Genomic DNA, 12,772 nt, shown 5'->3' on the forward strand with positions numbered 1-12,772 from the left:
TGTGTCATAGAGAAAAGTCAAAGAATTTTGTGTCTGTTGATATGTGGGAAACCTGAGGTACTTTAAACCCAAATATTATTGTTGGAGCAATGTTAGCTGATATGTTGGGGTATCTTAGGTGTGAGAGAACTAGGCTATAAATATAGAGAACAATGTTGAATCCTCAAGCCAGGTGATATGGCATCTGTGGTGGACAGGAATTCATTTGTCCTCGTCTGTTTCATGTTGGAAAGTTGTTACTTGCACCATTTGGTACTGGTATGGAATTCAGGAAAGCTGGATGGGTTAATTGACTCCTAATTAACACCCTCACCCTTAATAAATGCGCCCCTATGCAAAAAATAATAAAGAAATATTCAGTAAATCATTTAACTTTACCATCTGTTGTATGTATTATTTTTAAACAGCTATTTTCATCATGTAATTGAAAGCATTTTTGTGGCAAGCAGTGTTTTTCTAAGTTGTCATTTGAATACTTCTATTTCTATTTCTTATTTTGTATTTTAGACAGCACCTTTCCGTGTGCGAGGCTGTATTCTGACGGTAGTAGAGAGATTATGTGAAGAGTATACAAAGATGTTGCAGGCCTGTGATGCTCATAGTACAGAATATGTTGAACGGTTAGTTTAATATAATATAGGTACTATAGTGAAACATGATGTAAAATACTGCATAGCGAGCCAGGAATTCTTCTTGAGGGACCAGTCTCATAATAAATATGACTGTGTTATTGGTCAGTTCCAGTTTGTACACAGAAACAACCAGTCACATGCAGGAATTTTGAGACTAAATCATTTGAGTTTTACAGCCTTTGGTCAAGGTCACTGAAAACATTTTTTTTTGCTGTCAATAAACAGGGGAGGAAAAAGGATGATAATATATACTTATCATGTTCAAACAAAATCATTCATCAAAATGTTCTGAGATAGTCATGCTTCAGACATTATCATTTTAGCCATATGCTTAATTCACAGTTGATTCCATAATTACATATACCATGTATAATTCTTGTCACAGCTTGAAAAGAAAAATAAGTGAAGATTTTTTTGGAAAATAACAATACACGTTCATTTATTTGTGTAAGTTAACCTTTGACCTCCTGAAAAACTTTCTGCCATTTGTTGAAATTGATTGCTTTGACTGCTTGCTTGAAGTTTTTTTAGCTCACCTGTCACATTGTGACAAGGTGAGCTTTTGTGATCACCCTTCATCCGTTGTCAGTGTGTGCGTGCGTCAACAATTTTGTGTCTGCACGATAGAGGTTTCATTTATGATTTTATTTAACCAAACTTGCACACAACTTGTATCACCATAAGATCTCTGTTCCTTGAACTGGCCAGATCCCATTATGGGTTCCAGAGTTATGGCCCCTAAAAGGGCCAGAATTAGCTATTTTGACCTTGTCTGCACAATAGCAGCTTCATTTATGATTTTATTTTAACCAAACTTGCACACAACGTGTATCACCATAAGATCTCGTTTCCTTTCTTGAACTGGCTAGATCCCATTATGGGTTCCAGAGTTATGGCCCTTGAAAGGTCCAAAATTAGCTATTTTTAAACCATGTCTGCACAATAGCAGCTTCATTTATGATCTGATTTTAACCAAACTTGCACACAACTTGTATCACCACAAAATCTTGGCTCCTTTTTTGAACTGGCCAGATTCCTTCATGGGTTCCAGAGTGATGGCCCCTGAAATGGCCAGAATGAGCTATTTTGACCTTGTCTGCACAATAGCAGCTTCATTTTTGATTTGAATTTAATCAAACTTGCACACAACTTGTGTCACCATAAGATCTCGGTTCCTTTTTTGAACCGGCCGGTTAATGGGTTCCAGAGTTAGGCCCCTGAAAGGGCCAAAATTAGCTATTTTGACCTTGTCTGCACAATAGTAGCTTCATTTATGATTTGATTTGAACCAAACTTGCACACAACTTGTATCACCACAAGACCTTGGTTCTTTTCGTGAACTGGTCAGATTCCTTTATGGGTTCAAGAGTGATGGCCCCTGATAGGGCCAGAATTAGCTATTTTGACCTTGTCTGCACAATAGTAGCTTCATTTATGATTTGATTTTAACCAAACTTGCACACAACTTGTATCACCATAAGATCTCGATTCCTTTTAATACGCCCGAAGGGACGTATTATGTTATCGCCTCGGTGTCCGTCTGTCTGTCTGTTGGTTAGTAATTTCCCTTCCGCTCTGTAACTCTTGAACCCCTTGAAGGATTTCAAAGAAACCTGACACAAATGTTCACCTCATCCAAACGACGTGCATAGCGCATATTCTGGATGGCTCACTTCAAGGTCAAGGTCACACTTAGGGGTCAAAGGTCATATGACTTTGTTTTGTGTGTATATAAATATGCTCTGCATTTGCATGGCATTGTAGTGCTCTTGTTTTTATTTGGCAGATCCTTCTTTTGTTCACTTACAATAAAAAAAAAAGGACATTGGACATTGTGCTAGGGATTTTGCCCTAAGTTCAATGCTATTTCTTGACTTCAGTAGCTGATAGTTTTATATAACAGCTTCAAATACTGATAAATAAGTTATATTCCTATCAAACTGTCACAAAAAATAGTTTTATTTTACATTCGTTTTCTTTAAATTCGAACAGTTTTTAACTAAGGGTCATATTTTTGAAAAATTTAAAATGTGTTTTTTTTAGTTAAAATAAGCATTGGTATTTAAGGTGTGTCAACTGTGAAATATTTTAACACAATACATAAACTGATACCATGCAGCTTATCAGTTTTATTGACATTTTTGAAAATAAACAAAATGGAAAAAATAAAAGTGGAACAAAATATTTGGTCCCTAACTGTACTTCAGTTAGTTCCACCCGAGTGCCCATGATAACACCGATGCATTGATCATATCCTATTGTTTGTTTTCAATACATCTATTGCTATACTGTATTTATACACATGTACAATACTGACCGGGCATTATGTGGAGGATTATTATTGAGTACATGCAGTGATGTAGCTGGCCATACATTGGTGTAGTTGGCCTTTTTCAGTTGAAACGGAGGGGTGCAGGAGACTGCCTATTCCACTGCGGGTTCAGGGATGCCTTACTTTTAGCATTTTATATCAGTGGAACAGAACTTCACTAGCTAGTATCAACATTTATATAGATATTCTTGGGGTGTCAGTGTTAGTTCTTTGAGGTCCTTACTAGTATGTCGGTTGGCTTCGAAATAAGTTTCAGACGTGTCATCGAATTGATGTTAATTCTGGGGGTGTCAGTGTTAGTTATGGGCGAGTCAGTATTAGTTCTATGGGTGTCAGTGCAAGTTCTGGAAGCAACTAGGTTAGTTAATGAGATAGTGTCTGGTGTAGTTCTGTTATGGTATAGGATGCTGGATCGAATAAAAGCAAATGTTGCTCTTAAAATGCATTCTAGGTTTGCTTCAACTGTATCCTACAAAAGGTAAAAAAATTGCACCTAAGTGGCACTATTCCATAGAAGTTCGTCTGTATTTCTTTGTCATGTTTACGTTGAAGACACATACGTAATATGTCGAAGCCACTTGCTTGGTTCTTGACTTACAACAGATGCAGTTGTCTCAATCCTGATGACACTCAATCGAAGGACTTAGACTGTCAAGAGGTAACAGATCTGATAGAAAAATTCATAAGATATACTTATAAGGATCTGTCTGCTTTCTAGCTTCACTTTCTATGTCCTCTATTTATTTAGTTTAGTGTTTTCTGTGCTTGAAATATTTATAAAAATGAATAAATCTGTATATATGTAAGGTTTAGGAAACACATGCAATAAGTGTCAAATATTTATGTAAAAATTTATTTGCTGACACCCTGTACGTAATTTTTTTTTCAATTTTAAACACTTTCCCACCTGTGACCAAGTGTCATTTTTGCAGCATACGTATTTAATAATTACTTACAAAGGCATGTGAACTATTTTGTTGCGTCACTGGTGGGAAAGATGTTTAAAACGTAAAAATGATTTATTTTCATATTTTAATAGAAAAGAGAATGAGAAATGTCTACAAAGTCTTCTTTTTTGTTCATAAACTTGTAAAATGAAGTCATATTATCAAGAAATGGTCTTCAACTATCATAACTATGCAATTTCAGAAGTCTATCCCTATGTCACTTTTTCCTTAATCGGATGGGCAATCTGAATAGGAAAATGTCAGAGGTCCTTTAATTACTTCCCTTTTATGTTACTATAAATAGCTTTTTTTTAGCTCACCTGTCACAAAGTGACAAGGTGAGCTTTTGTGATCGCGCGGTGTCCGTCGTCCGTCGTCCGTCCGTGCGTCCGTCCGTCCGTCCGTAAACTTTTGCTTGTGACCACTCTAGAGGTCACATTTTTCATGGGATCTTTATGAAAGTTGGTCAGAATGTTCATCTTGATAATATCTAGGTCAAGTTCGAAACTGGGTCACGTGCCTTCAAAAACTAGGTCAGTAGGTCTAAAAATAGAAAAACATTGTGACCTCTCTAGAGGCCATAATTTTCAATGGATCTTCATGAAAATTGGTCAGAATGTTCATCTTAATGATATCTAGGTCAAGTTCGAAACTGGGTCACGTGCGGTCAAAAACTAGGTCAGTAGGTCTAAAAATAGAAAAACCTTGTGACCTCTCTAGAGGCCATATATTTCACAAGATCTTCATGAAAGTTAGTCAGAACGTTCACCTTGATGATATCTAGGTCAAGTTCGAAACTTGGTCACGTGCCTTCAAAAACTAGGTCAGTAGGTCAAATAATAGAAAAACCTTGTGACCTCTTTAAAGGCCATATTTTTCATGGGATCTGTATGAAAGTTGGTCTGAATGTTCATCTTGATGATTTCTAGGTCAAGTTCGAAACTGGGTCACGTGCCACCAAAAACTAGGTCAGTAGGTCTAAAAATAGAAAATCCTTGTGACCTTTCTAGAGGCCATATATTTCACAAGATCTTCATGAAAATTGGTCAGAACGTTCACCTTGATGATATCTAGGTCAAGTTCGAAACTGGGTCACGTGCCATCAAAAACTAGGTCAGTAGGTCAAATAATAGAAAAACCTTGTGACCTCTCTAAAGGCCATATTTTTCATGGGATCTGTGTGAAAGTTGGTCTGAATGGTCATCTTGATGATATCTAGGTCAAGTTCGAAACTGGGTCACGTGCGGTTAAAAACTAGGTCAGTAGGTCTAAAAATAGAAAAACCTTGTGACCTCTCTAGAGGCCATATATTTCATGAAATCTTCATGAAAATTTGTCAGAATGTTCACCTTAATGATATCTAAGTCAAGTTCGAAAGTGGGTCACGTGCCATCAAAAACTAGGTCAGTAGGTCAAATAATAGAGAAACCTTGTGACCTAACTAGAGGCCATATTTTCCATGGGACCTGTATGAAAGTTGGTCTGAATGTTCATCTTGATGATATCTAGGTCAAATTTGAAAGTGGGTCACGTGCCGTCAAAAACAAGGTCAGTAGGTCAAATAATAGAAAAACCTTGTGACCTTTCTAAAGGCCATATTTTTCAATGGATCTTCATGAAAGTTGGTCTGAATGTTCATCTTGATGATATCTAGGTCAGATTCGAAACAGGGTCATGTGCGGTCAAAAACTAGGTCAGTAGGTCTAAAAATAGAAAAACCTTGTGACCTCTCTAGAGGCCATACTTGTGAATGGATATTCATAAAAATTGGTCAGAATGTTCACCTTGATGATATCTAAGTCAAGTTCGAAAGTGGGTCACGTGCCTTCAAAAAGTAGGTCAGTAGGTCAAATAATGAAAAAACGTTGTGACCTCTCTAAAGGCCATATTTTTCATGGGATCTGTATGAAAGTTGGTCTGAATGTTTATCTTGATGATATCTAGGTCAAGTTTGAAACTGGGTCAACTGCGATCAAAAACTAGGTCAGTAGGTCTTGAAATAGAAAAACCTTGTGACCTCTCTAGAGGCCATACCCTTGAATGGATCTTCATGAAAATTGGTCAGAATGTTCACCTTGATGATATCTAGGTCAAGTTTGAAACCGGGTCACGTGCCTTAAAAAACTAGGTCAATAGGTCAAATAATAGAAAAACCTTGTGACCTCTCTAGAGACCATATTTTTCAATGGATCTTCATGAAAATTGGTCAGAATTTTTATCTTTATAATATCTAGGTCAAGTTCAAAACTGGGTCACATGAGCTCAAAAACTAGGTCACTATGTCAAATAATAGAAAAAACGACGTCATACTCAAAACTGGATCATGTGGGAAGAGGTGAGCGATTCAGGACCATCATGGTCCTCTTGTTTAGTAACTTTTTTATTATTGGTAGTAGGGAAAAACGGAGACCACTTTTCTGTGGTACAACATGGATGGTACCTCCAATTTTTAGGTGTATTTTGACATATCTGTGCCTTGTTAGGATTTTTTTTCTTTTTGGTTAAATTTCTTCCCTTTGTTGTTCCTGTCCCTTGGACTTAGATATTTTTTCTGAGGACCTTCTTGGTCCTCAAGTGCAATGATAACAGGTGAGCGATATAGGGCCATTATGGCCCTCTTGTTTTTCTTTTCCTGTTTCTGTTATGCAGGACTAACCTTATGAAATAGGTGGTAAAAGCAGTTGAAATTGGTGCAATTTTTTTGTTGTCCAAATTAAGATGTGTAGCTTTGTAACAACTGGCCAGATTAAAAAGTGTGAAACTTGTAAGTTGAGAGAGGCCTTGTCAACTTTGAAAGATTGTTTGCATATATGTATAAATATGATTCATATATTTCAGATTACGAGATGATGTGAAGGTGTGTAGCATCGTTGATGCTTTGTTAGCCTATCTGGATGGCAGAGCAACATCAGAAGAAATCTGCCGAGTCTATCTGAGAAAGGTGGAAAGTGTTTACTACAAGGTTAGTTTATGCCACAAAAATGGTTACAGTCCAGGTCACCTTTGTTTAAAGTGGAAGAATGATTTAATAAAAGGCCAGCTACAAAAGAGATGAAAACCAAACTTGGTACTATGATAGCTTTAATAGAGACAAGTTGTTTGTTTGCAGGGCCTCCTCTGCCATTCGCCAATGTAGCCAAATGTTACAAATTCAAAGAACTGGCTACAGATTTACAAAAGTGGCTACAAGGATTTTATTAAAATATGGCCAGATTTCAGCAATTCAGCTTCAGTTTGGCAATTTCTCTCAAAAAGTGGCTACAACTTTCTGAGACCCAGTGGAGGCCCTGAATAGTTGTTTGGGTCAAGGTGGTTACTACAGATGGAGAAAATGTTTTATGCCCCCACACATTTATGTGGGGGGCATATAGGGTTGCTGCTGTACGTACATACGTACGTCAGTTTGTGCGTCCTGAAATCTTGTGTGTCCAACTTCTCCCACACTATTAGCCGTATTTGCTTAAAAATTTCACAGATGAACAAGCTTGATGTGCAGATGACCTTAAAGGAAGGAATTTTTTCTGTGAATAGTTTTACTGCAGTTATGGCCCTTTGATAGTTTTTGCTATATAGAGGATGGCACAGTATGTGGGGGCATCCATGTCCTATGGACACAATTCTAGTTGTGCAATAAGTTAAGTTAGAAATGAGGTAATTTTGCTAAAAATAGATGAACTGTAGTCGCGAAAATCAGTAAAAAATATACCACATTGTTGAGGGAAGTAGCCACTGCAGTCATGTGACGTAAACACAGCGAAAAAAATAGTATTGAACTGAGACCGATTGACACGTCGTATACCTATGCTATTTAAACCGCGGAGTTTCCATTTACGTTTGGATGCAGTGATCCAATCAAAATGTTCGATAGAAAAATCTCTTTACGTCACAGGTCGGGTTAGCCGGATTTTCTGCGTTCTGTAGTTGCTGAGAAATTATAAAAATAAGAAATGTATTGACGATTTCAACCAGTAAAAATGTGAATTTTATTTTCGGCCGGGTATTGTTGGAAAGATATATATATATATCAGTATTAGCCACGATTAGTTTTTGTTTGATTTGCATTTGAAATGAATAGCGCAAAGTATGGTGAAAAAACCACTGTCGGGACGACTTCGGGATGACAAGAAATGACTGACGTCGCCACAATTTTTATGTTTGACATTTTATTTATCGTAACAGTAGCAACAGAATGAATTAAATTTCGAATGTAAATAAATCAGATTTGCATTGATTTACATTTTCATTTCTATATTTCTTTATAAAAAAATTATGGAAATTGAAATGTAACAATTTTATTATTGAAAGTGAAAGTGAAACTAGAGAAATTTTTAGAAAGAATACGCGTTTTGGACACATCAGACATTTCATTAAATTTGCTTGTTATTTTTAGCTCGACTATACGAAGTATGAAGAGCTGTCCTACTCGCCCCGGTGTCGGCGTCCTTCCGCGTCCGCACTTTGGTTAAAGTTTTGATGCACTTTCTCTTTATCTCTGTAATTACTTGATGGATTTGTTTCAAACTTAAAATTGTTATTCCTCATCATCACCCAAATCAAATGGCACAAGGGTCATAACTCTTGCTCAAATATTTCATGAATTATTCCCCCTTTTGACTTAGAATTTTAAGGTTAAAGTTTTGGTGCACTTTCACTCTATCTCAGTTATTACTAAATGGATTTGATTCAAATTTAAAATAGTTGTTTCACATCATCACCCACATCATATGACACAAGGTCCATAACTCTGGAACCAATTTTCCATGAATTATGCCCCCTTTTTACTTAGAATTTCAGGTTAAAGTTTTTTGTGCACTTTCACTCTATCTCTGTTATTACTAAATGGATTTTATTCAGACTTAAAATACTTGTTCCACATCATCCCTCACATCAAATGACACAAGGGCCATAACTCTTGCACCAATATTTCATGAATTATCCCCCTTTTTACTTAGAATTTCAGGTTAAAGTTTTGGTGCAGTTTCACTCTATCTCAGTTATTACTAAATGGATTTGATTCAAACTTAAAATACTTGTTCCACCTTATCACCCACATCATATGACACAAGGTGCATAACTCTGGTACCAATTTTTCATGAATAATGCCTCCTTTTACTTAGAATTTAAGGTTAATTTTGATGCATTTTCACTATATCTCTGTTATTACAGAGAGGATTTGATTCAAACTTAAAATTATTGTTCGGCATCATCATTCACATCATATAACACAAGGACCATAACTCTAGCACCAGTATTTCATGAATTATCTCCCCTTTTTACTTAGAATTTCAGGTTAAAGTTTTGGTGCACTTTCACTCTATCTCGGTTATTACTAAATGGATTTGATTCAAACTTAAAGTAGTTGTTACACATCATCACCTACATCATATGACACAAGGTGCATCACTCTTGCACGAATATTTCATGAATTATGCCCCCTGTTTGCTTAGAATTATACTTATTCAATGTTTTGATAACTTTATCTTTATCTCTCTTATTACTTAATTCTTTTGACACAAACATAAGCTATTGTCCAATACCTTCATCCACATTGGAGTCATTAAACCATCCAGTGACAGCTCCAGCTTCCACAGATGTGCCCAGTTTATCGAAATAGTCGAGCACGCTGTCTCCTATGACAGCTCTTGTGTTTGCTGTATCCATCATTCATGTTTTTCATTTTCATTAACAGATGTCTGGATGCTCTGAAGCAGAAATGGACAAGTTGTGTCAATATATCTATACGAAGGACAGTACAGATAGATTACGAACACGTGCAATACTGTGTCATATCTATCACCATGCCCTACATGACAGGTGGTTCCAGGCACGTGATCTCATGCTTATGTCACATCTCCAGGATACAATTCAGCATTCAGATGTTCCAACACAGGTAATCATACCCCTACCAAACGACTTCGTTGGATGTGTGGGAATCACTGTCTTTTCGGTCTGTCCGTCAATAGATTTAAGTACGAGTCTCAGATATTTGAGGTATATATTTCATATACCCAAAGATACAAAGTATATATTCATGCATGTCCATCTGTGCATCAATCCCTCAATTCAAATCTTCGCGGGAATGTCTGCGAAGTGCAGGGAATATTTTCATAAAACTTGCATCAGTTTTAACCTTACCAAGATGATGTGCAGAGAGCAACGTTAACTTTTTGCATGAAGGCACTTTGCTCGCGAACCACTGCACCCAGGACCTTCAAACTTCACATGCTGATAGTACTTATTAAGTACACCACCCCTACTGACTTTGGGGTCACCAGGTCAAAGGTCAAGGGGCCAACGTTAACTTTTTGCATGAAGGCACTTTACTCGCGAACCAATGCACCCAGGATCTTCAAACTTCACATGCTGATAGTACTTATTAAGTACACCACCCCTACTGACTTTGGGGTCACCAGGTCAAAGGTCAAGGGGCCAACGTTAACTTTTTGCATGAAGGCACTTTACTCGCGAACCAATGCACCCAGGATCTTCAAACTTCACATGCTGATAGTACTTATTGAGTACACCGCCCCTTCTGACTTTGGGGTCACCAGGTCGAAGGTCAAGGTCACAGGGGCCAACGTTAACTTTTTGCATGAAGGCACTTTACTCGCGAACCACTGCACCCAGGACCTTCAAACTTCACATGCTGATAGTACTTATTGAGTACACCACTCCTACTGACTTTGGGGTCACCAGGTCAAAGGTCAAGGTCACAGGGGCCAACGTTATCTTTTTGCATGAAGGCACTTTACTAGCGAACCACTGCACCCAGGACCTTCAAACTTCACATGCTGATAGTACTTATTGAGTACACCACCCCTACTGACTTTGGGGTCAAAGGTCAAGGTCACAGGGGCCAACGTTAACTTTTTGCATGAAGGCACTTTACTCGCGAACCACTGCACCCAGGACCTTCAAACTTCACATGCTGATAGTACTTATTGAGTACACCACCCCTACTGACTTTGGGGTCACCAGCAAAGGGGTCCGACACGTGTGGGTCACCTTAATATGGCATAATAAATAGTCCTAAGGCACTGGGGGCAAAAACATTAGTCAATAGATATATAACTGTGACCAGGGAAATTGCTCTCTATGGGCCCTTCAACTACCTCACTCAACAAAACCCCCCAAATTTTTAACACGCTTCGTTGCATCCATTGTTTCTCTCTGTGAATTTCAGGGCTATGCATTGCCACTCATGAAAACACACAACTTAAATCCATGCCTTAAAAGATGTTCATTTTGTCAAGCTTTGTATGTCACAATAACGAATAAATTTCGATCCATTTACACGCGTTCGTACACACGGAATGCATCAGTAAAATGAATCTTAAATTCAAATTATCGGCGAGTAATTGCTACAGATCGATAAACAAACATATTTTACTAACACTCACCACTGTTGAAATGTTTCTGTTTCACTTAACATAGACAAAAATCAGTTCCAAGTAAATTTTAAAACATTTTCGCCAACATACTCCATTTTCCATGTCGCGTGCAACTGACAGAACCGGTGATGTAACAAATGATTTGATTGGCTAAACACTTTAAAATCACTTGTTACATCACCCGTTCTGTCAAATAGCACGCGCCAGTAAAGATGGATGATGGTGGGGAAATATTTTTAAAATTTACTTGGAACTGATTTTCGTCTGTGTTAAGTGAAATATAAATATAACATTAGTGGTGAGTGTTAGTAAATATGTTTGTTTATCGGACTGTAGCAATTACTCGCCGATAATTTGAATTTAAGATTCATTTTACTGATGCATTCCGTGTGTACGAACGCGTGTAAATGGATCGAAATTTATTCGTTATTGTGACATACAAAGCTTGACAAAATGAACATCTTTTAAGGCATGGATTTAAGTTGTGTGTTTTCATGAGTGGCAATGCATAGCCCTGAAATTCACAGAGAGAAACAATGGATGCAACGAAGCGTGTTAAAAATTTGGGGGGTTTTGTTGAGTGAGGTAGTTGAAGGGCCCATAGAGAGCAATTTCCCTGGTCACAGTTATATATCTATTGACCAATGTTTTTGCCCCCAGTGCCTTAGGACTATTTATTATGCCATATTAAGGTGACCCACACGTGTCGGACCCCTTTGGTCACCAGGTCAAAGGTCAAGGTCACAGGGGCCAATGTTAACTTTTTGCATGAAGGCACTTTACTCGCGAACCACTGCACCCAGGACCTTCAAACTTCACCTGCTGATAGTACTTATTGAGTACACCACTCCTACTGACTTTGGGGTCAAAGGTCAAGGTCACAGGGGCCAACGTTAACTTTTTGCATGAAGGCACTTTACTCGCGAACCACTGCACCCAGGACCTTCAAACTTCACCTGCTGATAGTACTTATTGAGTACACCACTCCTACTGACTTTGGGGTCACCAGGTCAAAGGTCAAGGTCACAGGGGCCAACGTTAATTTTTTGCATGAAGGCACTTTTCCTGCGAACCACTTCACCCAGGACCTTCAAACTTTACCTGCTGATAGTACTTTATGAGTACACCAACCCTACTGACTTTGGGATCACCAGGTCGAAGGTCAAGGTCACAGGGGCCAACGTTAACTTTTTGCATGAAGGCACTTTACATGCAAACCACTTCATTCAGGACCTTCAGACTTCACATGCTGATAGTACTTATTGAGTACACCACCCCTACTGACTTTGGGGTCACCAGGTCAAAGGTCAAGGTGCTGCGGGGGCATTTGTCACCGTTAGTGACAGCTCTTGTTGAAATGTTGTTTACAATGCCCTGGAATAATTCGTATGTAATGAAACAGAAGCAGAAGTGCTTATTAACTTTGAAAACCTGAGTTATTAGATTGGGGTATGTCGTTGGTCGGTCGGG

General features: G+C 38.0%; 1 protein-coding gene across 6 annotated transcripts in view; it reads left to right on the forward strand.

The window, feature by feature from the left end:
• The window catches only part of LOC123533469 (eukaryotic translation initiation factor 3 subunit C-like), a 78,457-nt gene that overhangs the window by 37,375 nt on the left and 28,310 nt on the right, over positions 1-12,772 (forward strand). For all 6 annotated transcript variants that reach the window (XR_008366551.1, XM_053520304.1, XM_053520306.1 and 3 more), the window contains exons 12-14: positions 508-620; positions 6,750-6,873; positions 9,601-9,801. Coding sequence is in view for 5 of the 6 variants with exons in the window: in XM_053520304.1 (XP_053376279.1) it covers positions 508-620; positions 6,750-6,873; positions 9,601-9,801 (438 nt within the window). In the remaining variant the exon portion in view is untranslated. The remainder of the gene's footprint in view (positions 1-507; positions 621-6,749; positions 6,874-9,600; positions 9,802-12,772) is intronic.

Source organism: Mercenaria mercenaria, chromosome 12 (genome assembly GCF_021730395.1).
Source record: "Mercenaria mercenaria strain notata chromosome 12, MADL_Memer_1, whole genome shotgun sequence".
Lineage (NCBI taxonomy): Eukaryota > Metazoa > Mollusca > Bivalvia > Venerida > Veneridae > Mercenaria > Mercenaria mercenaria.